The 26,076-nt window shown below is 38.6% G+C and overlaps 1 protein-coding gene across 2 annotated transcripts in view; it reads left to right on the top strand.

The window, feature by feature from the left end:
* HIBCH (3-hydroxyisobutyryl-CoA hydrolase) overlaps positions 1-26,076 on the top strand; it is a 126,808-nt gene that overhangs the window by 29,603 nt on the left and 71,129 nt on the right. For both annotated transcript variants that reach the window (XM_063645644.1, XM_063645645.1), the window contains exons 3-6: positions 2,952-3,092; positions 5,278-5,362; positions 9,339-9,419; positions 12,189-12,241. In XM_063645644.1, the coding sequence (XP_063501714.1) occupies positions 2,952-3,092; positions 5,278-5,362; positions 9,339-9,419; positions 12,189-12,241 (360 nt within the window). The remainder of the gene's footprint in view (positions 1-2,951; positions 3,093-5,277; positions 5,363-9,338; positions 9,420-12,188; positions 12,242-26,076) is intronic.

Raw genomic sequence — 26,076 nt, 5'->3', positions numbered from 1 at the left:
TGTTTCAGGTTCTGTAAGTTTATCCTTCCCCAGTATGTTTGTTTACTTATACTCAAGAATATATCAGATGTGTGTGTGTGTGTATCAGACTTTGATCACTGTCAATATGATTACAAAATATATCTTACTGTTGCTAAAGTTTTTATTTGAATTTCTCTCTCTTTTTTTTTTGAGACGGAGTCTCGCTGTCTCCCAGGCTGGAGTGCAGTGGCACAGTCTCGGCTCACTGCAAGCTCCGCCTCCTGGGTTCACACCATTCTCCTGCCTCAGCCTCCCGAGTAGCTGGGACTACAGGTGCCCGCCACCACGCCCGGCTAATTTTTTTTGTATATTTAGTAGAGACGGGGTTTCACTGTGTTAGCCAGGATGGTCTTGATCTCCTGACCTCGTGATCCGCCCGCCTTGGCCTCCCAAAGTGCTCGATTATAGGCATGAGCCACCGCACCCGGCCTGAATTTCTCTTTAGAGAAACTCAGTGAGAAATTCAAATGCAATTGAAAAGACACAACTTTTTCTGTTGTTTAAGAATTGTTCCTGTAACTTTAAGTGAATATAAATTATTTCTATTTTTATCTGATAATTTTAACAAAAATTAACTCCAGTATTAAATATGCAACTTGATTTCATAAAGGAGAACTTAAACATTATATAAACATGTTGCTCAATGCAGTCAAAATATGTACTTCTAGGTTTTATTAGATTTTTGCTAATAAGTGTGCTGTTTAGTTTTAATTGGCATTCTTCAGTTAAAATTTTCCAATTTCAATTTTCAATTTTACACTGCACACTTTTCCCATGCGAGGTTTTAAATGTTTCCTTTACATAAAGGAATGTGTTAAGAATGGCGGTGCCATCTTCAACAAACCTGACAAAAACAAGCAATGGGGAAAGGATTTCCTATTTAATAAATGGTGCTGGGAAAACTGGCTAGCCATATGCAGAAAACTGAAACTGGACTCCTTCCTTACATCTTATATGAAAATTAACTCAAAATGAATTAAAGACTTAAATGTAAAACCCAAAACAGTAAAAACCCTAGAAGAAAACCTAGGCAGTACCATTCAGGACATAGGCGTGGGCAAAGACTTCATGACTAAAACACCAAAAACAATTGCAACAAAAGCCAAAATTGACAAATGGGATCTAATCAAACTAAAGAGCTTCTGCACCACAGAAGAAACTATCATCAGAGTGAACATGAACAGGCAACCTACAGAATGGGAGAAAAATTTTGCAATCTACCCATCTGACAAAGGTCTAATATCCAGAATCTCCAAAGAACTTAAACAAATTTACAAGAAAAAAAAACCCTATCAAAAAGTGGGTGAAGGATATGAACAGACTTCTTAAAAGATGACATGTATGCAACCAACTAACATGAAGAAAAGCTCATCATTACTGGTCATTAGAGAAATGGAAATCAAAACCTCAGTGAGATACCATCTCATGCCAGTTAGCATGGCAATTATTAAAAAGTCAGGCAACAACAGATGGTGGTGAGGCTGCGGAGAAATAAGAATGCTTTTACGCTGTTGGTGGGAGTGTAAGTTCAACCATTGTGGAAGACAGTGTGGCTATTCCTCAAGGATCTAGAACCAGAAATACTGTTTGACCCCACAATCCCATTTCTGGGTGTATACCCAAAGTATTATAAATCATTCTACTAGAAAGACACATGTACACATATGTTTATTGCAGCACTATTTACAATAGCAAAGACTTGGAGCCAACCCAGATGCCCATCAATAATAGACTGGATAAAGAAAATGTGGCACATACACACCATGGAATACTATGCAGCCATCAAAAAGAATGAGCTCATGTCCTTTGCAGGGACATGGATAAAGCTGGAAACTATCATTCTCAGCAAACTAACGACAGGAACAGAAAACCAAACACCGTATGTTCTCACTCATAAGTGGGAGCTGAACATTGAGAACACACAGACACAGGGAGGGGAACATCACACACCGGGGCCTTTTGGGGGGTGGGGGGCAAGGGGAGGGAGAACTTTAGAACAAATACCTAATGCACGCGGGGCTTAAAACCTAGATGACAGGTTGATGGGTACAGCAAACCGCCATGGCACATGTATACCTATGTAACAAACCTGCACATTCAGCACATGTATCCCAGAACTTAAAAAAAGAATAGTGATGCCACGAGTCCTGATGGTTGGGTATAGCAGAGTCCTGGGAAATCACTGTATAGTTAAAACTGTGTTCCTTACAGGTGTTTTATTAGTTAATACTGCAAAATACATGAGCAGTGAGACCTGGTGATTAAGTTATATTGTGCAAGGCTTTAAGTCAGTGTGCAGGAAACTTCTTCACAATTATTAAGTCTGTCATATTATAATCTGGCTGCAAACTACTTACTCTGCCTACCCTCTCACCACTCATTTCCTCAGCCAGCGTTTGTTCCACTAATGTTTTAACATCTTAACATTTACAAATAGTCATTGCTTATGGCTTAGCATGTGCTGTTTCCTTTGCCTGCAATTCTCGCCACCCCTTTTTCTTGGGATACATCAAGCCCCAACTCAGATATCATCTTTATTTTCAAGTTGGCCATAGCTACAATAGTCAGAATTATTTGCCCTCTCTTATTCATCTTTGCTTTCTCAGTATGTAACATAGAGCTTGATATACAGTAGTAAATTACAAGATTTAAGGGTATTTCAAAGTCCAAGAAATTCTAGCCTGGGCTCTATATAGTAAGTCAGCTTATTCAGTTAGCTCAGAAATAAAAATTTAGGTGTGTATGATTTGCTTTGGAATTGTTTGTCTACATAATCTAAATAACTTTAGAAACTTGTAAGATGTACCTAGTTATTCATTCCTTTAGTTACCATTAATATGCAAGATTTGCATTTGATATGTATGTTTTGATGTTCGCTTGTGATAAACACTTAAGAGATTTTGTCATAAAGTTATTCTTTGTTTATACAGAGAATGTCCAAGCACACAGATGCAGCAGAAGATGTGCTATTGGAAAAAAAAGGTTGTGCGGGAGTCATAACACTAAACAGACCAAAGTTCCTCAATGCATTGACTCTTAATATGATTCGGCAGATTTATCCACAGCTAAAGGTTTGTAATTTTGTTACTGCAATTATATGGATTCTTTTCAAAGTATATCATAATAGGACATTTCTGGTATTTTCTCCCATAGAATCACATAATTCTCTGGGATCTGCATCTAAGTAAGCCCCATTGATTCTTGAGGTTTCAGTGCTTCCCCTGTGCAGTTATTCTTGAGCATCCCTGGTGATAGGGAGCTCACTGCCTCCTGAGACAGACTCTTTGACTTTTATATAGCACTGATTTGTTTGCAAGTTTCTTTTTGTGTTCTGTCACTCTGTTTCTCTGACCTTTAAACCAGTGATACTGGTTCTGCCTCTGAGAGGATGAGTGTAGAAATCTAATCTGCTTCCACCTGACGGCTTTTTCATTTGAAGACAGCTGCTTTTTTTTTTTTTTTTTTTTTTGAGACAGAGGAGTATCACTCTGTCACCCAGGCTGGAGTGCAGTGGTGCCATCTTGGCTCACGGCAAGTTCCACCTCCTGGGTTCATGCCATTCTCCTGCCTCAGCCTCCCGAGTAGCTGGGACTACAGGTGCCCGCCACCACACCCGTATAATTTTTTGTGTTTTTAGTAGAGACGGCGTTTCACCGTGTTAGCCAGGATGGTCTCGATCTCCTGACTTTGTGATCCGCCTACCTCGGCCTCCCAAAGTGCTGGGATTACAGGCATGAGCCACCGCACCCGGCCAGACAGCTGCTTTTAAACTGCCTGCTTTTTCTCAGAGAAGGCCATAAACTTTCCTAAGTGAACAGCATGCAATAGTGGAAAAACAGGACTTAAAGTCAGACTGTCTGGTTTGAAACATGGATTTCTATTTATTAACTGTGTAGGCTGGGAAAGTTAATCTCTCCATACCTCAGTCTCCTGAGCTCTGAAATGGGGATGATGATATGTAAAGATTAAGTGAATAGTATATATGAGTACCTAATATAGTCTGCCATGTAGATGTTGAACAAATACTAGCTTTCCCCTGGCTACCAAGTTCCTTAATTCTTCTTTTGATGAGTCTGTCTTCCATTCTTGTGTTTCTGTTTGAGATACCATTATGATATGTCCCAAAATGTGATACATAGAAATAAGCCAAATGTTGCAAATTAGAGTTGGACCAGAGTGGGAGAAATTAGAAATGTTCATGTTAGAATAACATCTCTATTAATGTAATTAATGTAGTCCAGTATTGCACGGACCTTTTGGACAATCACTTCTGTCCAGCTACATCTTCCTTGTGCATTACATGTTTATTCTCTAGTACAGGTTGAACATCTTTAATTCAAAATGCTACAAAATTGAAAAACTCTTTAAGCATCAACATGACGCCACAAGTGGAAAATTCCACACCTGGCCTCATGATTGCTCGCAGTCAGAATGCAAGTGCACAACACATTTTATTCAGGGTCCCTATGAGAAAAATTAATTACTTTCAGGCTATGTGTATAAGGTGTATATGAAACATAAAGGAATTCCCAATCCCCAAGATGTCTCATACTGTATATGCAAATATTCTAAAATCTAAAAAAGTCTGAAACACTTCTGGTCCCAAGCATTTCAGATAAGGGATAGTCAACCTGTATAGATTGATAGAACCCCTGTTAAGTTTTGTCTGTAGGTAACTAATTTTTCATTTTGTCCATTGTTCTGGACTTTGACATTTTCATCGGCTCTTGATTCTTTCATCCTACTTATTTGTTAGCTGTCTTTACCAATCCCAAATGACTTGGATTTTTTATCAATATTATAAGTGGTTTCACTCTGTTACTTACATATTAAGAGTAAGACAGAGAGCCCTGTATCAGCACAGTAGAAAGGTTATTGCTATATTTATCAGCAGTCTTTGAGTTGATTTGTTCTCCAAATTTATACATTTATGTAACATTATTATGCCCATATTTGTTCATCTTGGTGTCAAAGTTATGGCAAAGATTTCAGGTGCCATCTTGAAATTTGGATCACGAAGTGTACTCATCTAGCAACATTTTTGAAATAGCCTCTACTTTATCTGGGAAAAGCAAATGAAGTTCATTCGGTGAGGAATGGGATGAGATTCATTTTTCTGGATATCCCTTACAGAAGAATATGTACTGTCACACATATATATATGAATATATGATTGCATATATGTGCATATGCATATAACTTTAATGAGTTTGTGTTTCTAATATGCTTATACCATCTTCTGTTATATTTGAATAGAAGTGGGAACAAGATCCTGAAACTTTCCTGATCATTATAAAGGGAGCTGGAGAAAAGGCTTTCTGTGCTGGGGGTGATATCAGAGGTAAAGACTTTCCCCTTTCACCTGAATGCTCTTCCCCCCGACTAGAACTGATCAAGTGTTGTCAAATTTTTGTAGTAATTTGTAATTTGCTTTACTTTTTAGAACTTGTTATTATAAAGTTAATACATTCTTAGGAAAAAGAAAAATTTAAAGACTTACTTTCTGCAGTTAGTATTAGCAAATGAGGAGAATAGCCGATTTTTTTTTCTCACTACACAAATACCCATTTGAAATTTAAATATGTTGTCTCTCTCCCTGAATCATCACAAACAAAATGTCCAGTTAGGGTATATGGGTCCACTTTATATTTTAGAAGAGCTGATATTAAGCAGTTCTGTTGGTCTTATAACCTATCTGGCCATGTTGACTTGCCATTCTTCAAATATGACATGCTGTCACATATTTCTATAACTTTTCCTATGCTTCCCCCTACTCACGATTCCAAAGCAACCATCTTCTATGTACTTATTTACAGCATTTATCCTGTTACGTTGTAAATATATTTTACATGTGTTTAAACATGCTGAGATAAAAAGAGAAACTCTCTTTATTTTTCCTAATTGTTCAGGTCAGTCTGTCTATACACATTTAAATGTTAAAGACAGAAGAAATGTCTGTTCTCAGCATCAGTGTCATGTATTTATTATAATTGCTATGATTGTCCATATTATATATACAATATATTGAAACTTTTTACGTTTTGTATTTTGTTTCTTATGGAATTGGTAGTGTTCAGGGATGGTTTTTTTCTTTGTGTTTTAATTTTATATGTTTATTTGTTTGTTGTATTAAGACAACAATCTTTGGGCTTGTTCGCCAGACTTACGTAAACCATTACCTTAATAATAGGAAAAAAGCTGGATTCAGGACATAATTTCAAACACTTATTAATGAATTTAAAAATTGCAGTTTAATGAAAACTTTGCTTAAACTGATCTGTTAACTGAATTGTTTTTGAATCTGTTGTTTTGCCTACAACATGCATTTTTTTTATTATTTTATTTATTTATTTATTTTTTTGAGATGGAGTTTCGCTCTTGTTGCCCAGGCTGGAGTGCAGTCACACGATCTCTGCTCGCTACAACCTCTACCTCCCGGATTCAAGCAGTTCTCCTGCCTCAGCTTCCTGAGTAGCTGGGATTACAGGTGCCTGCCAACATGCCCTGCCAATTTTTGTATTTTTAGTAGAGATGGGGTTTCAACATGTTGGCCAGGCTGGTCTTGAACTCCTGACCTCAGACAATCCACCTGCCTCAGCCTCCCAACAACATGCATATTTTTAAAATACTGTTTTTCAGCTTTGAATTAGCCTTTCAAGGCCTGTGATCTTGTCAGTTTACAGATGGGCAGAGCTTTATGTATTGAGTTTATTAGCTTCTTCTGACTGAGCTATTTCTGCATATAGGCCTAATTTTATATTGATGTTTGGAAATAACAGTTACAAATTGTAGAATTATTGTAGTTTACACATATAAAGCAGTGGATTCAAGTCCAGGAAATGTAGTTTCTTGAAAGATTATAGTACAAGACAATAAGTGGACACTCAGAAAATTTTCCAAATGATTGTGAAGGACATTTAATCTTAATTTAGATGGAACTAATTGATTAGAATAAAAATTAGATCAGAAAAAGATTTGAAGGAAATTTGAGAAGGTTTTTGAAGTAAAAGAGCTTCATTCCAAAGGCAATAAAACTTACATTCCTTTCCTTTTAGAATTGGTAAGCAGTGATAAGAGCTGAATAAAAGATGATAGACAAAGACAGTCATTTTTTGTTTGTTTAGGTATATATCAGTGAAACCTCAGAATGATAAAAGTAGATGTCAGATCTTTCTTTTAAAAACCAGTAAAAGGGTCGGATGCGGTGGCTCACGCCTGTAATCTTAGTACTTTGGGAGGCCAAGTTGGGAGGATTGCCTGAGCTCAGGAGTTCGAGACCAGCCTGGGCAATGTGGTGAAACCCCATCTCTACTAAAATACAAAAAAGAAAAATTAGCCGGGTGTGGTGGCATGTGCCTGTAGTCCCAGCTACTCGGGATGCTGAGGCAGGAGAATTGCTTGAACCTGGCAGGTGGAGGTTGCAGTGAGCCGAGATCATGCCACTGCACTCTAGCCTGGCGACAGTGCAAGACTCCATTTCAAAAACAAAACAAACATCCCAAAAAACCAGGAAAAGAAGTCAACATATGGAACATTTTGAAGGAAGAGCTGGCAGAATTCTAGAGTTAGGAGGCCCAAGCCAGCAGATCACCTGAGGTTGGGAGTTCGAGACCAGCCTGGCCAATATAGTCAAACCCCGTCTCTACTAAAAATACAAAAATTAGCCGGGCATGGTGGCATATGCCTGTAATCCCAACTACTTGGGAGGCTGAGGCAAGAGAATCACTTGAACCTGGGAAGTGGAGGTTGCAGTGAGCCAAGATTGTGCCACTGCACTCCAGCCTGGGCAACAAAGCGAGATTCTGTCTCAAAACAAAAAACAAACGAGAATTCTAGAGTTAGTGTAAAAATTGGTAGACAACATTTTGTATGTAATACTTTCACATAAAAGAGGAAACATATCTATGTAATGTTTAGTTTGTGTTTTAATAGATAAATCTCATAGGACTTAAAGACAGGAAAGGCATATGAGTTGCAGTACATAGAAGAGGAAACTTTGATAGCAGTCTTGAGATTGACTGGAGGAGGAATGTGGTAGGAGATGTGAACTCTGGGTAATAGAAGATTGCAATAGAAGTGAAACCGTTTGATAGTATTCACTATTCAGTAGATATTTACTGAGCATTTGTTTTTTAAGCCACACAGTGGTATGCTATAGCAATGTCTTTGAGAAGTTACATTTCTATTGATGTTAATAAATAAGAATGTCAGTATATTATTTACCTGTCTAGCCTCACCTTTTCCCTTTGACCTTTAGTCTTTTAAAACTGTTTGATTCTTGATTTTACTCTTCTTTCTTGACTTTGAGGCTTTGTAGGGTACTGCTTCCCTTATGCAGAATTTTTCTTCCTGTCATTTTCTAGGAAATTCCTATTTACCTTTTCAAACTTGGCTTAGGGTTACCTCTTCTAGGAAGCCTTCTTTTAATTAATTACACATCTCCTGCTCTCATTCTCACAGCACCCCAATCCTTATAGGACAAAGAATATGTTTTAGTATCAGTATGAACTCCAGGACAGCCATCTGGTGTCGCTGTCTTTATTATCTGCAACACCTAAAACATTACTTGGTATGTAGCAGGTGCTCAGTAAATGTTTTATGGGGGAAATGAATGTGGCAGAAATATTTAAGGACATGGGATACGTTGCAGCACTATACACACAAATGTATAACACATTTTGTAATAAGATATATTACCAAAGGAAATGTATGTCTAGCAAATGTTAATTTAAGTGCTAGAGAAAATAAAAGAAAATGTAGTTTGTTGCAATGTATTTTTTTTTTTTTTTGAAGAGACAGGGTGTCACTCTTCTCTCCAGGCCAGAGTACAGTGATGTGATCATGGCTCACTGTAGCCTCAATGTCCTAGGCTCAAGTGATCCTCCCGGCTCAGCCTCTTGAGCAGCTGGAACCTACAGGCACGTGGTACTGCAGCCAGCTAATTAAACATTTTTTGTTGAGACAGCGTCTCACTAGGCTGGTCTCAAATTCCTGGCCTCAAGGAATCCTCCCACCTGGTTTCTCAAAGTGCTGCGATTACAGGTTTGAGTCACCATGCCCAGCCTATAATTTCTAATCTAACATTTTGTAAGAAGCATGGAAAACAAGAATAGGAATTTTTGTCTTGAAGCTTTGACATTGGATTATGGATCTGTGACTGTAATATAATGTCTGTGGCAGGGGCAACTTCAAAACTTTAACAAGTCATTTTAGAGTACTCCCTTCCCCCCAGTATTTAATTATCATAATACTTTTGATCTAGTTGACAATGTTGACTATTAAATCATTTTTTTTGATTTGTAATCTTTCCTTCCTAGTAATCTCGGAAGCTGAAAAGGCAAAACAGAAGATAGCTCCAGTTTTCTTCAGAGAAGAATATATGCTGAACAATGCTGTTGGTATGTGTATTCTGCTCAGAGCTTTGGAAATGGAATAAAGAAATGAGGTGGACAGTATGTACTTTGTTAAAAATGTAATCAGTAGGCATCCTTACTTAAACTTTTCATACCATGTGCCAGACATAAATAAAGTTGATTAAACTATTTTAAGTGCTTATTTCAGAACAGTTACCCTTTAATATCAGTAGGCTATACTTAACTGCTATTTGTTACAAAATCAATATGAGGCCACGCGCGGTGGCTCACGCCTGTAATCCCAGCAATTTGGGAGGCTGAGGTGGGTGGATCACCTGAGGTCAGGAGTTTGAGACCAGCCTGGCCAACATGGTGAAACCCCGTCTCTACTAAAAATACAAAAATCAGCTGGGTGCGGTGGCACATGCCTGTAATCCCAGCTACTCGGGAGGCTGAGGCAGGAGAATTGGCTTGAAACTGAGAGGTGGAGGTTGTGGTGATTCGAGATCGCACCACTGCACTTCAGCCTGGGCAACAAAGCGAGACTCTATCTCAAAAACAAAAATCAATATGAAAATATGGATTTCTGATCATGTGGTAGCTTTCTTGGGGGAAAAACTTGGGTTCCAGTTTTCTCTATAAAATGAAGTATAGTGTCATTTCCTAATTCTTGAAGAACTTGGGAATAAAAATTTCTTTATATTCAAGGTTCTAGGTTTCATTGGAGGTGAAGCAGTACTTTTATCAAGCATGTGTTTCAAAAGTTAAGGTACAGGAAATAACATAATAAGTGCTTGTGTACCCTCCAGCCCAGAATTAACAGACGTCAATATTTTGTTTTTGCTTGATGATTTAAAATTTATTCAAAAGAAATATAATACTGCAAGTTTGGAAGTTACATTTCAGTCCATTTTTTTTGCTTTCCTCAGTGCCATTACTTTCCCCAGAAGCAACCATTTATCCCTCCTCAAAAACAACCATTGTCATTAATTTTTAGTATATTCTCCTAGACCATATTTGATATTTTTACTAAATATTTATGAACTAAAAGATTTTAAGTTAGAAGTTGATTGAATACATGATATTAAAGTATTTTGACATAGTTGGAAAAATACAGTTTTGTCACATGCCGTTTAGACAAATAAACGTATTTATATATTGGCATAAAAACATGAATTAATATCTAGCAGATTAAACACATGGGGATATATATGTTTTTCTAAAAACATGAATTGATGAAAGTAATTACTAAGTGATGAAAAAAGAAGCTGTATAATAATTTAACATTAAAGTATTTAAAATAGTAAAACATGTTTATTTTATTATTTATTTATTTATTTTCTGAGACAGAGTCTTGCCCTGTCACCCAGGCTGGAGTGCAGTGGTGCGATCTTGGCTTACTGCAGCCTCTGTCTCCCAGGTTCAAGTGATTTTCCTGCCTCAGCCACCTGAGTAGCTGGGATTACAGGCATGTACCACCACACCCGGCTAATTTTTGTATTTTAAGTAGAGACAGGTTTCACCATGTTGGCCAGGCTGCTGTTGAACTCCTGACCCTAGGTGATCCACCTGAGTTGGCCTCCCAAAGTGCTGGGATTACAGGCGTGAGCCACCGCACCTGGTGTGGTGTATAAGTTTAAAGACAAAATAGAAATGCAGAGCATTGTATCATATTTTATACAGCAAAGTAGACAAATAGAGGCTGCTGTTTTTAAGCTTTCCAATTCCTTTTGTTTTTTAGCTTCTATTTTACGTTTGAACTAAAAGATTTTTACTTTGTGTTTAGAAATTTACATAAATACTATCTTACTGTGTAACCATTCCATAAATTGTTTTTAACAACGTGGAATATAACTGTTCTGTGGTATCCAATATTATGATTATATCCCACATTAATTATCTGTTCTACATTAATGGATATTTTAGCTTCCAGTAATTACTAACATAGATAGTTGTACTCTTATATGTGCTCCCTTATTTCCCATGTGCAAAGGTTTCTCCAGAAATAATATGCAGAATGGATAGATCATAGTGTTTATGCATCATTACTTTGTTTCCAAATTCTTTAAGATGCTTTTTCTACATGTCTTTTGTCTTGGCTGCTGTTGAACTTTGGATCTTCCATATGAATTTTAGAATTGTTTTATCTGGTTTCACAAAAGTTTCTACTGAGATTATGATTAAACTTAGAATGAATTATGGGTTAATTTGGAGGGAATTGATATCTTTGATATTGAGTCTTCCCAACCGTAATGTGGCATAGCTCTCCCTTTTTAAAAAAAAAAAAAAAAAAAAAAAAGATAGGGTCTTGGTCTGTAGCCCAGGCTGAAGTGCAGTGGCGTGATCACAGCTCACTGCAGCCTCAACCTCCTATGCTTAAGTGATCAAGTGTTCCTCCCACCTCAGCTTTCTGAGCAGCTGGGAGCACAGGTGCCTGCCACCACACCTGGCTGTATTTTTTTTTAAGAGAGGGGATGTTGCTGTATTGCTCAGGCTGGTCTCATACTGCTGACCTCCAGCAATCCTCCCACCTTGGCCTCCCAAAGAGCTTAGATTACAGGTGTCAGCCACCACACTGGGCCCTGGCTTTTGTTTAAAATTGAAGGTTAAGTTGTTAAATGATAATGAATAGATAGGGTTGTGTTGGATTGACATTTAAAAATATGTATTTTATAAGCCACACATTTAGTAATCTTTGGTGTTTCTTGCTAAAATTTCCTAGGGAAAATCTTGAGTATATATAATGTGGTTTTTTTAGAAAAAGGGAATGTATTTTAGACACTGTAACTAAAATTACAGCTCTGTTTCTTTCAGGTTCTTGCCAGAAACCTTATGTTGCACTTATTCATGGAATTACAATGGGTGGGGTAAGTAGACTTTTTACTCTGATCATTGATGTGAGTGAGTTGTGTTAAAAATAAGTTGATAATTATTAAACAGTAGTGAGCTGATGAATGTAATATAATAGACCTCATTGAAACATAATTGTGTGGATTTTGGATCCTGACAGATTTGAGATATAATATTTGCTTATAGCACTTTTAGACTATCTGAGCCCAAAAGAATATTTTATGTTCTTAATTATGTTATATGGCCGGGCATGGTGCCTCACGTCTGTAATCAGCACTTTGGGAGGCCAAAGTGGGCGGATCACTTGAGGTCAGGAGTTTGAGACCAGCCTGGCCTACATGGCGAAACCCTGTCTCTATTAAAAATACAAAAATTAGCTGAGCATGGTGGTGCACACCTGTGATCTCAGCTACTTGGGGTTGACGCACGATAATCGCTTGAACCCAGGAGGTGGAGCCTGCAGTGAGCTGAGATTGCACCACTGCACTCCAGCCTAGGTGACAAAGTGAGACTATCTCAAAAAAAAAAAAAAAAACACACACACATACACAAAAAGTATATATATATACACACACACCCCTACGTTATATGCTATTTTAACTTTTTGAATTAGCAAGTTTTTTAAGCAGTGGAAACTGATTGTGTTTTTATCTTTTAATATATAGAGCCTTTTTTCTACTTAAAAATAAACTGATTCTTTTCAGGAGCTTCAGAAGAGAAACTAGAATGTTGACGTTTTTTTTTTTTTTTTTTTTAATTCAGTATTAGAGATTTGGTTGCCTAAATTGTACCTACTACTCAAAATTTCACCTTAGTGGAAGTGTTTGGATTCTTTATGAAGTTCTGTATAACTGCATTTCTGTCAGTTGACAAATATTCTGCCTGTGTGCTATTACAGAGAAGTCTAAAATGTAACTGGCATTGATTAACTTGACCTGGAGTTAGAGAAAACATGAAATAATTACAAAACAATTGGTAAATTGTATGGTACTGACAAAGATAGCCTTTAAAGAAGTGAGGGGTCAGAATGGGTCTTCATGGCAGGAAAGGGCTGCATGGAGAAGATGGTGAATTGAACTGAGCCTAGAAAGGTAGCGGAGGAGAGAAAAAGTAATGTCTTTTCCTCACCGATTGCAGGGGTCATGGCCAATATCCGTATAACAAAAGACAGATTAACAATAGAGAAGCATAACAAATTTATTTAATCAAAGTTTTACATGACATGAGAGCCTTCAGAAAAGAAGACCCAAAGACCCACAGATCCAGGAAAAGCTGTGTTTTTGTGTGTAAGTTCAGTGAACAATGGACAGTCATATAGAAGTATGATTGGACAAAAACGGTATTATTCAATAGTAATAAATGGGGGAACTTAGGTAGGCTTGTTTGTTGAGATTCTTCTTGGCCTCTCTGTGTAACATTCCTTTCCTCCAGGTATAGGATGAGGCCCTTGTCACATGAGGGTTTAATGACTTTCAAGGCCGGGTGTTGTGGCTCATGCCTGTAATCCTAGCACTTTGGGAGGCTGAGGTGAGTGAATCGCTTGAGGCCAGGAGTTTGAGACCAGCTTGGGCAACATGGTGAAACCCCATCTCTACTAAAACTACAAAAATCAGTTGGGTGTGATGGTGCGCACCAATAACCCCAGCTACTGGGAAGGCTGAGGCATGAGAACTGCTTGAACCCGGGAGGTTGTAGTGAGCTGAGATCATGCCACCGCACTCCAGCCTGGGTGACAGAGTGAGACTGTCTCAAAAAACAAAACAAAACAAAAACAAAAAACAAGGCATACTTTCAGAAGAGGTAGGTTAGAGAACTTCTTTACAGCCAGCTGTCCCACAGAAAGGTGGGGGAAAGTCACAGTGGTCTCCAAGTGGCCATAGTTTGGGGTAGCATGTCCTGAGCCATGACAATAGGTAGGACGTAGGTAGGTAGGGCCCGGGTAGGTAGAGCCTAGGTAGGTAGGTAGTATGAGGCCAAAAGGTGGAATTTTTGAAATTCCACCTGTTCAGTGTTTTAAGGAACTTAACTATTTGGAATACGGGAAGTTCCCCCCCTTTGTTCTAGTAGAACCACCCTAAATAAGGACTGGGAATTGCTTAGATCTTGCACATCATTTTGGGAAGGGATTCTACTAGCAAGAGTGATCTGTATCTCTCTGCTTGGCAGAAACTGAGCGTGGGTTGGTTGTGCTTTAAACTAGGGAAAATGAAAGCTCTCTGAAAAAAATACTGCAGAATAAGAGGAAGGGAAAGAATCTGAAGCACTGAAGGAAGAGCTGCCCTGTGAATGTCAGTACTGGGGCTTGTATAGGTTGGTATAGTGTTTGTATATATTCCTCATAGGTAACAACCAAGAATATTTATTTCCAAAGAAAAGACTGCAGTGAAACAGACCAAGATAATGTTGTCTTGAATAGATGAAGTAAAGATGCTGCTGATTCTTCATACTGGTCTCTGTTTTCAGTATTTAAAGAACATAAATAAGTTTCAAATAAAGATATACTTTATATCAGCCTTTCTTAACCAGAATTCCACCAGAGGATTAAGTCTTAGTGCCCTAAAATGTTCTTGGGTTTGCCCAGAGAATCAGTCTTGAGGCTGGGGCCTAGCAGTCTGTTTGAACAAGCCAAGGTCTCCGAGTAATTCTGAGTCATGTTATTTTGAGAACTAGGGCTCAAAGCCATCCCTTGAATAAAATAAATTAGCTCCTATTTCTGTCTTGTGCTTCTCGAATGGTACTAGTTATGTACCATCCTTGGGAGAATTGAGAATATAATCACATCATTTGCATGATCTGTGGTTCACATGAGGAACCCCTGAGAAAGTTTGTTTTATACTATATTTTATTAGCTCCCTTAAAAATATTGTGTCTTCTCTTCCATCAGGTATGCCCAACCACATGCATCCTTAAAGACTGAAGTTCTACCCTTTTTTTTAATAGCCATAAATTGTATGGATTGAGCATCTCTTGTCTGAAATGCTTAGGACCAGGAGTGTTTTGGATTTTGGAATATTTACAATATGTTTTAAATAAAGTTTCAGTGCCTCAAAAGAAATAGCACTCAAATATAACATTTTCTTTTTTAATTCTCATCAAGACAATGTACTTCTATAGAAGGGTGTGCCCTTACAGATGGAGCAATGGTGAGCATACACCTGGACAAGGGAGGGGAAGGAGTTCTTATTCCTGATGCACATGGCCCCTGCTGCTGTGTCATTCCCCTATTGGCTAGGGTTAGACCGCACAGGCTAAACTAATTCTGATTGGCTAATTTAAAGAGAGTGATGGGGTGAGTGGTTTGGCAGAAAAAATGGTTATGGCAGAGCATTAAATTGGAATGAGTCAGGGTGGAGCAGGTAATCAAAAAAGGTTGCTTTATGAGGAAGTTAAGTTTAAAAGTAGAAGGCAAAGGATGGAACATGCTGACATTGATTCTTTGAAGAGAAATTTAGAACTCATATCTAACAACTTAAATCTTAAATCTAAAAATCTGAAATCTGAAATGTTCCAAAATCTGAAACATTTGGAGCACCAACATGATACTCAAAGGAAATGCTCTTTGGAGCATTTCAGATTTCAGAGTTTTGGATTCAAGGTGCTCAACTTACACTACAATTAGATGTGATTTCTTCTTCCATTGAGCCAGTGCTTTCAGTCTGTACTCTAAATTTGGTGTCTGTACTTTATTGTTACTTTATATCTCATCTTCCCAATTGTATTAGATGGTCTGAAAAGGGCAAGGATTATCCTACCTTTTTTTCTTTTTTGGCCTTCCCATAACAACTAGGAATATACAGTTATAGAGAAATTTTTAAACAATTATACCCTAAATAATAAACATATAGCCTTTGAAAGGGTAAACAACAGGCTGGAAGTGAACAGTCTCTTTTTTTTTTAGTAGTGGGGTTTTGTATTTATCTTGGTTTGGAATGCCACACTTTTCATGTCTGATTTACAAACTTCTGTGATTTTAGTATGGGTTGTCCCCACCAAAACCCATGTTGAGGCTTGTTTCCCAATGTGGTGGTGTTGGGAGGTGGTGCCTTTAAGAGGTGATTATGTTGTTAAAATGGATTAGTATCTTTCTTGCAAGACTGGGTTAGTTCTTATGGGAATGGTTAGTTTCTGCGAGAGCAGATTGTTGTAAAGTGAGGTTGCTTCCTATGTTTTGGGCTTTTTACATGTGCCTGGTACCTCTTCTATTTCTCTGCCATGTTTTCATATAACATAAGGCCCTCACTAGAAGCTGCCAGATGCAGCCTCTCAATCTTGAACTTTCCAGTTTGTAGAACCATCACCTAAATAAACCTGTTTTTAAATTTTGTTTTATAAGTTACCTAGTCTGTGTATCCTGTTACAGTAGCACAAAATGGACTGAGACAGAAAATTGATACTGAGAAGTGTTGCTAATAACAAATACCTGAAATTGTGGAAGTGGCTTTGGAATTGGGTAATGGATAGATACTTGAAAGAGTTTGGAGGAGCAGGATAGAAAAAACATGTATTGCTGTGAACGGAGCATTAAGGGTGATTCTGGTGAGGGCTCAGAAGAAGACAAGGCTGGGGAAAATGTGGAACTTCTTAGAGATTATTTAAGTGGTCATGGGCAGAATGCTAATAGAAATATGGACCGTAATGGCCATTTTGATGAGGACCCAGATGAAAATGAGGAACAATATATTGGAGTAAAGAGCATCCTTGTAATAAAGTGACAACCTGGCTGGATGTGTCCATGTCTGAGGGCTTTATGGAATTCAGGATTTTAGAGCCGTGAATTAGAATGCCTGGAAGAAGATCTATCTAATCTGCAAAGCATTCAGGCTGCTGCATGGCTACTTTTAATAGCTTACATAAAGCTGTGAGAGGGAAAAAATAACTGAAGGTGAAATTTGTAATCAAAAGGGAAAGAAAGCAGAAAGATTTGGAAAACTCTTAGCCTGGCCATGTAAATAAAGAGTGAAAAAACTTTTTGGGAGAGGAAACCAAGGTGTGGCACAGCAATTTTTGCTAAGGAGAGTAATACTTAATAGAAGGGAATATCAAGACAATGGGAGAAAGACCCTCAAGGCATTTCCGAGATCTTTGAGCCTCCCTTTCTCATCACAGGCCCAGAGCTCTAGCACAAATGATTTTGGGTGATGGACTTGGGCCTCCCCCTATAAGCTTACCGCCTGGGGCTGCTTTGGGCCTCTGCTCCCAGAATTCCAGCACAGTGCTCCTCAGTTGTCCCCGCCATGGCTCAAGTGCCCCAGGTGCAGCTTGACCTGCAGCTCCAGAAGATATAAGCCATAAGCCTTGGTGGCATCCATGTGGTGCTAATTCTGCAGGCTGTCAGAAAGCAGAGCTAGGAAGGCATGTGAGCCTCTACCTAGATTTCGAAGGATATATTAGACAGTCTGGTGTCCAGGCAGAGACTTGTTGCAGGGGTGGAGCCACCACAGAGAGCCCATTCTGGAGAATGCCAAGTGGAATTGTGAGGTCAGAGCTAGAGCTGCCCTTGAGATTCTAGAACTGTTGGCACCAGTTTGCAACTTCAACTGGAGAGAGCTGAAGTGTGGGGCTTGTTAGCAGTGGTGGATCCGTACAGGTCTGAAGCAACTTGATTCTTGCCTCCTTGAAGGAAAGAATTTGTCCAAGGGGCATAAGGCAGAGTGAGAGACCAAGGCAAGTTTTTGAGCAGGGGTGAGAGTTTATTGAAAAGTTTTAGAGCAGGAACAATAGGAGGTAAAGTATTGTTGGAAGAGGGCCAAGCAAGCAACTTGAGAGATTCAAGTGTTCTGTTTGGCCCTTGTCTTGGGGTTTTATACATTGGCCTGGTTCCGGAGTTTGAGTTTCTTCTGCCTTGATTTTTCCTTGGGGTGGGCTGTCTGCATGTGCAGTGGACTGCCAGCACTCGAGGGGCCATATGCTCAGTGTGTTTACTCAAGTTGTATGCATGCTCATTTGAGGCATTTCCCCCTTGCTAAGTTGAACATTTTTAGAGGAAGGTTATATACCAGTTAAACTCTGCAATTTTGCATCTAAATGCTTGGGCCCACTCGCCCAGCTCCTGAGATCTTAATGGTAAGCTGCTGATCACCAGCTTCAGGTATTTTCTATCTACTGGGAGACTGCGTTTCCCTGCTGCCAGCTGCGACCGGTTATTTTAGGGAGACAGTTTAACAACCACCTGACCATCACTTGATGGTCACCTGACATTCTGGGTGTAGGGGAGCTCTCTGCCCTGCTCATGTCTGCCTAGCTACCTACTTTTAACTGGTTGAGCCCAGAAAGCTCAAGGAGTAGGGTTGATACCTTGAGGGCCCACCTCCCCAACCCCATCCCAGTGTGCACAGGATTCAGACATGGAATGGAGATTACTCTGTAGCTTTAAGAGTTAATGTCTTCTTTCCCAGGGTTTAGACTTAATTGAGGCCTGTTACTCCTTTCTTTTGGCCTATTTCTGCCTTTTAGAATGGGAATGTTAGAAATCCTTGTTCCCTGGTGCCACAAAGAAATAGCACTTGAACATAAATTTAATTTTCTCAGCAAGGCCATTTTTACTTTCTGCAGAAAGTGTACACTTGCGGCAGTTTTGCTACAAGAGTACAGCGAACAAAGGAGACAGGGTCATTTATAACCTAACGCCACTGCTGTGTCTGGTTTCCATTGGCTGGAACAGGACCTCACATTCTGTATTTGTCCCAATTGGATAGCAACTTAGAACTTTCTAAAAGAGGCAAAGGCAGAGGAGAACAAAGGAAGGAGGAAGTAACTTGTGGAATGCTGAGAAAGGTAAAAACACCTCCAAATAAGGAAGAGGAACAGGCTATGACCTAATGCTTGCTTGGACCAGTATAAACATGCCAGGGCAAATATTTAGGCTAAATGTGGGAGCTAAGAACACAAAGTACATTGATTTCTTTATTAAGGCTAGCAGATATCTAAGAATGTTAGCATAGGTCTTTGAATAAATTTTGCTTCTAAGAGAATTTACTATTTATTCCTAATTAGACAGGGAGGAAAGTCTCTTTGAAGAGGAACCTCTACTTTACTTTTTACAGGAATGTATACCCTATACCTGTCCTACCACTGTATCTTGGAAGTAGATAACTTGTTTTGATTTCACAGGCTTCACAGATGGGACTCTGGACTTTGGAATTTTGAGTTGGTGCTGAAACAAGTTAATACTTTGAGGATATGGAGCTGGAGTGAATGTATTTGTATGTGAGAAGGATATGAGTTTGGGAGGTCAGGGATGGAATGCTACGGTTTGAATATTTGTCCGCACTGAAACTCATGTTGAAACTTAATTCTGAATGTAACAGTATTAAGAAGTGAGGCCTTCAAGAAGTGATGGGGGTCATGAGGGTAGAGTAGTTTGATCCATTCGTGGATTAATAGGTTATCGCAGGAAGAATGGTTTAATTACCATGGGAATGGGTCTGTTTTAAAAGCCAGTTTGGCATGCTTTTGCCCCCTCACAGATGATGCCTTGCCCTGCTGCTGGGCTCTGCAGAGAGTCCCCACCAGCAAGAAGGCCCTCAACAGATATGGCGCTTCAATCTTGGATTTCCCAATCTCCAGAAGAGCTGTAAGACATAGATTCCTTTTCTTTATAAATTACCCAGTCTCAGATACTCAGTTACACCAACAGAAAACTTAAGACACCAGCATTTCTTAATATAAGATGTTTTATGAACTCTAGCTTCTGAGAATGTAATCTTCTAGATCATCGGCACTCAACCTTGTTTGCACTTTAGAATCATTTGGGAGTCTTTTTAAAATTCCAGTGCCTAGGCTTTCCTTATCTCCCATAATCATTAAATTGGATAATGGATAGTGGAGTGAGACCTAGGCTTTTTTTTTTTTGAGATGGAGTCTCGCTCTGTCGCCCAGGCTGGAGTGCAGTGGTGCTATGAGACCTAGGCATTTTTAAAGCTCCCTGGTGTTACCAATGTGAAGGTAAGTTTAAAAACTGCTGCTCTACAGGTTCTTGTATGTGGTTGTGTCTCCTGTGACTTTTTTCTGAATCTCCCAAAGACTGTTTTTCACATTTTAGTTTGTGTCAGAATAACCTGGAGAGCTTGTTAAAAAGCAGATTCTAGGCCGGGCATGGCGGCTCATGCCTGTAATCCTAGTACTTTGGGAGGCCTAGGTGGGCAGATCACTTGAGGCCAGGAGTTCAAGACCAGCCTGGCCAACGTGGTGAAATCCCGTATCTACTAAAAATACAAAATTAGCTGGGTGTGGTGGCGGGGGCCTGTAATCCCAGCTACTCCAGAGGCTGAGGCAGGAAAATTGCTTGAACCTGGGAGGTGGAGGTTGTAGTGAGCCAAGATTGTGCCATTGCACTTCAGCCTGGGCGACAGAGCGAGACTCCATCTTAAAAAAAAAAAAAAAAAAAAAAAAAAAGGCAGATTCTTTCCCTGCCCCATTTCTAGTTTAGTCTGGAACGCGGCCCAAGAATTTGCATTTCTAACAAGTTCTCAGATAATGATGATTCTAGGGGGAGGGGAGTTCACTTTAGGAACAATTTTCATAAGGTGTTCAGACTACAGTTTGTTATTCAAAAAGCCCTTATTTTCAGAATTTTTAGAATTTTAGTATTACACACAATTGCTTAGTTAGGCTTAGTATATATACATTTTTAATCTGTTAAAAGAAAAACTTCATACAAATTTAACACTTTGTCTGAGCAAAGAACAATTCATGAATCCGGCAGCATGCAGAACCAGAAGAGGTTGAGAGAGCTCCACCTTGCAGCATGAGCAGTGAGCTTCCATAGGCTGAATGTGGAAGCAAATTAGAGAAATTACCTGATTGGCTACCGCAAGGCATTTGCCTTATTTGGGCATGGTGTGATGCAATGTTCACTCTGTATGGGTATGGTCTGATCAGTTGGCTGCCTATGATTGGCTGAAACTTGGCTGTTTGTTTCAAAACTGTACTCTTAAATTAGGTTTCAGTTTATTTCCATACTAAGGTTGCAATTTATTATGAAGTAACTCAAAGTGCAGAGAGACAGTCTCAGTTCAATGCCTTCTGCTTATTTAACATACCCTAGTACAGAAGTGTGACAATAACGTGGAGCTAACAGGGCTTAAAAGGCATAGGAATAGTACTTGCTTGATTCTGGTCAATACATTTTTTCTTACAATAATGTAAGAAATAATTTTGTTAAGAATTTCTACAGTCCAAAAGATGGCGCCATAGAGCTTGGTTCCCGCTGCTTTCCTTTTGTTTTTGTTATAGGTTTTATTTTTTCCAGTATAGAAAATGACAGTTTTATTTTCTCTTGTTACCCACCATGAAGAGTAGCACAATATCTGTAAGATTTTAGAAATTCAAACATTTACTCAGTATTTTGAAGTACAGTAAAATAAAAATGAATGTTACTGAGTGGTTCTCCACATGGTAGATCAGAATTATGTAAAATTATTCCAGTGTTTCTGAAAGAGAAATAATTTTTTTTATGAATAGATATTTAAATGACTAAATTTATTCTGTTTCTGGGGAAGACAAATTTTTTATCTCTTTTGCCGTTTATATAAAACATCTGGGGTTGCATTTTATTAAGTTAATAGGAGGGGACTTCAAAAAGTTTGTGGAAAAATGGAATTAATTAAGATAGAAATAAAAATAACTTTTCTTCTCAACATAAGCTCCGTCAAATTTAAGGTACTTCTTTTGTCAGCAGTGATACCAGTCATTTAGTCCATCTCTGAATAATTGAGGGTCCTGGGAATTTAACTATGCAAATGCAATGTTTTTTGTATTGGTAACTGAAGAAAAATGGGTGCAATCTACAGATTTTTAAAGATTGGTGTGTTAGTCTGTTTGGGTTGCTATAAAATAATACCTGAGGCTGGGTAATTTATTTGGCTCACAGTTCTGCAGGGTGTGCAAGAACCATGGCACTAGCATCTGCTTCTGGTGAGGGCTTCAGGTAACTTCCAATTATAGCAGAAGGGGAAGGAGAGCTGGCATATCACATAGCGAGAGAGGGAGTGAGAAAGAGAAGGTGCCACATTCTTTTAAACAGCCAGCTTTTGTATGAACTGATAGAGTGAGAACTTACTCGTTACTGTGGGGATGTACCAAGCCATTCATGAGGGATCTGTCCCCATGACCCAAACACCTTCCATTTGGCCCCACCTCTAATGTTGGAGAATAAACTTCAACATGAGATTTGGAGGGGACAGATATCCAATCTATATCAATTAGGAAACATAAAGGAGTAAGAAGTAGCCAAATCAGGTCTATAAGGTGGATGCCTAATAATTTCCCATCGAAACTCTCAAAATTGCCCTTGTTTGATGAGCAGAATAAGTAGGGGCATTTACGTAGTGTATGAGGAGTCTCTGATGAAACTTTGGGCCTTTTTCTGCTAAAGCTTTGGCTAACTTTTTATGATAGTTCTTTGGCGCTCCAGAAAGTCAACCAGCAACCTGCCTTGAGCGTCCCAAAAAATTGTTCCAACCTTTGCTCTTGACCAGTCTGCTTGTGCTTTGACTGGACCACTTCTCTCTCTTGATGTAGCCATTGTGGTTGTGCTTTATCTTCAGGATCATACTGGTAAAACCATGTTTCATCTCCTATTACAGTTCTTCAAAGAAATGCTTTAGGATCATGATCTCACTTACTTAAAATTTCCATTGAAAGCTCTGTTCTTGTCTGCAGCAGATCTGGATGCAATGGTTTTGGCACTCATCGGATGGAAAGTTTGCTCAGCTTTAATTTTTCAGTCAGAATTGTGTAAACTGAACCAATTATAAAAGAATTGTGGCATTGGCTGTTGTTCATGCCGTTAACTATCAGTCATTTTCAATTAGGGCATGAACAAGATGAATTTTTTCCTCACAAATTGATGTGGATGGTCTGCCACTGTGGGCATCTTGAATATTGTCTCATGCCTTCTTAAAAAGAGTTATCTACTTGTAAACTGTTGATATCTTTGAGGCATTTTCCCCACAAACTTTTCACAACTCACCAGTGATTTTACTTTTCTTCCACACAAGCTTTACTGTAAATTTAATATTTGTTCTTGCTTCAATTTTAGCATAATTCATGTTGCTCTGATAGGGGCCCTTTCAGACTGCTGTCTTTTCCCTCTTAGGACCTCAAGCTAGATCCTGTTCTGGTATGTTATGACAAGTTAGTAAGAGTTGATTTTCATACAAAAAAATTTGAAGTTCATGCATAGTTTTTTCATAATAATGCATATTCCGTGAACTTTTTGAAGATTCCTTGAATATAACAGAATTGCAGATTTGTTTAAAATTAAGTAGATATAGAACAGAGGACAATCCTTAAATTTTTGTTTCATACATGTAGTACCACTCCTATTTCCCTCCCCAACTGAATTGGATTTAAAGAACATTTTAGGTTCTTCTCTCCTTCTCTCTCTCCCTCCTAGTCTTCCTTTTTTTCCACCATCTCTTGCATTTTCAAATAGAAATGAAGTTGGCTCCCCAACCTAACTCAAAATATGGCACAGTATGGTATTGTTTTTGTGTTTCTCAAAGTGTTCTTAAGATGCTGCTAGTGAGAGGGTTTTGTGATTATAGGAGACCACAATATGCCACCCTAAATATGCCACTTTGGCATAAGGATTATTTTGAGCAGATTATTTTGAGAACCAGCAGATACAGGATCATCTCTGAAAACAGCACAAGTTACCTTTTTGTAAGAGAAATGTATACCTAGAAAGGAAATCTCTATTTGTAAGAGTGTCTCCCTTTCTGGGGAAGAAAAGGATGACCAAATTGCAAGAGACTCCTATCAACAGAGATACCAACATAAATCTGCAAAACAATCGTTTCTCTTATTTACCATGCTTTTTGTGGTAACCTTCCTTCACATCCTTTCGAGTTGAAGTTGCTATGTAAGCTGGAGTTTTAGGCCCCCTCTTGGAGAGTTCTTATTTCTCCCTGGATAATCTCCTGTGTATACATGAGGTATATATGCTAATAAACTGTTTTTCTCTTGTTGGTCTGTCTTGTTACAGCAGTCCCAGCTAAGAACTCAGAAAGGTAAAGGGGAAATTCCCCCGCCACACACAATCAATAATAGAAAATCAAGTTTTAAAGTGTATTTTAGGAAGGGCATGTTGTCATGACTACAGAAGTGGGAATTGGAGTGGAATAAAAATAATGAGCATATACGTTACCCAAATGACTTTATTGCAGTACAGACTACCCACATGAAAGTTGACTAGTACTCAGTTAAATGGGAACTACTGAATCAGATTATGTTTAGCCACTGATTAATGTCATTGAAGACATGTTCTTATTTTCATAAAAAGAATGAACAGTGCTCAGAGATTGAATTATGTTAATATATTGCAAAGACTTGTTAGACATAATGGGTACCTTTTTTCAGTTTTAAAAGGTGTTCTGTTTCTTGCTATTAGTGACAGTTGAATAGAAGACATTTTAAACCATTTTTTAATTAAATAATAAAGTGCTGGGTTTTTCATAACAACATTTATTTTACTTAGTATGGAACCTGAGAGGCCGGGTGCAGTGGCACATGCCTGTAATCCCAGAGCTTTGGGAGGCCAGCGTGGGAGAGTCACTTGAGACCAGAAGTTCAAGTCCAGTCTAGGCAATATAGTGAGACTGTGTGTCTCCAAAAAATTAACCAGGCATGGTGGTGCATGCCTGTAGTCCCAGCTACTTGGGAGGTTGAGGCAGGAGGATTGTTTGAGTCTAGGAATTCAAGGCTGCAGTGAGCCATGATTGTGCCACTGCATCCGAGACCCTGCCGCAGGAAAAAAAAAAAAAGAATCTGAGAGTTTATGAAAGAAGAGATGAAATAATTTTATTAAGTTAAGATTTTAGATAAACTTCTGAGTTCGGCTTCGTTTGGTATACTTCTTCCCACCCAACCTATGTCATTTAAATCTTTTTTTTTTAAAAAACTGGAAGATATGAAAAGAGCTTTCTTTAAGAATGAAATATCAGTAACACAGCAGGAGCTGAGAGAGGAAAAATAGAGGGAAATTTCCCTTGGATTTCTAAGTGTATAGGGTGTATGTTTATATGCATTCGTTTTTATCTATATTGATGATTCAACTTTTCTCCAAGTATGGATGGATATCTTGTTTTGATAGCGGTAGATCTCCTCTCATCCCCAGATGAGATTCTTTTAGATTTCCTTTCTGTCTTATTAGGGGAGAGTTAGGATTGCTTTTATTTATTTTTATTTTTATTTATTTTTGAGATGGAGTCTCGCTCTGTCACCCAGGCTGGAGTGCAGTGGTGTGATCTTGGCTCACTGCAACCTCCACCTCCTGGGTTCAAGCAATTCTCCTGCCTCAGCCTCCCGAGTAGCTGGGATTACAGGCACGTGCCACCACACCTGGCTAATTTTTGTATTTTTAATAGGTTGAGGTTTCACCATGTTGGTCAGGCTGGTCTTGAACTCCTGACCTCAAGTGATCCACCTGCCTCGGCCTCCCAAAGTGCTGGGATTACTGGCATGAGCCACTGCGCCTGGCAGTAGGATTGCTTTGAGTTGCATAGTTTCTTATAGTAAATTTTCAAGGTCATTTAGTTTCTTAACGAGGTTTTTTTTTTTTTTTTTTTTTTTTAAACAGGTAAGCATTGGGTTATATTGATTTTTCAAGATGTAATGGATTATCATCTAAGTGATGTTCCTCTGCTGCTTGGCAGTGTACCACAGATGGTCTGTTTAATTGTATTTTACTACTTGTCTGTCTTACTAGATAGAGCCCTTGTTTTTTTTACCTTCCTATACCCCATTTCCATCTACCCTTTAGCCCAGGGATATCTAAATTGGAGAGTACTTTCATTTTCTTTTTTTTTTTTTTTTTTTTTTAATTATACTTTAGGGTTTTAGGGTACAT

Source organism: Symphalangus syndactylus, chromosome 8, assembly GCF_028878055.3.
Source record: "Symphalangus syndactylus isolate Jambi chromosome 8, NHGRI_mSymSyn1-v2.1_pri, whole genome shotgun sequence".
Taxonomy (NCBI): Eukaryota; Metazoa; Chordata; class Mammalia; order Primates; family Hylobatidae; genus Symphalangus; species Symphalangus syndactylus.
The sequence above is the reverse complement of the archived record's forward strand: the minus strand, read 5'-3'. Positions and strand labels throughout refer to the sequence as shown.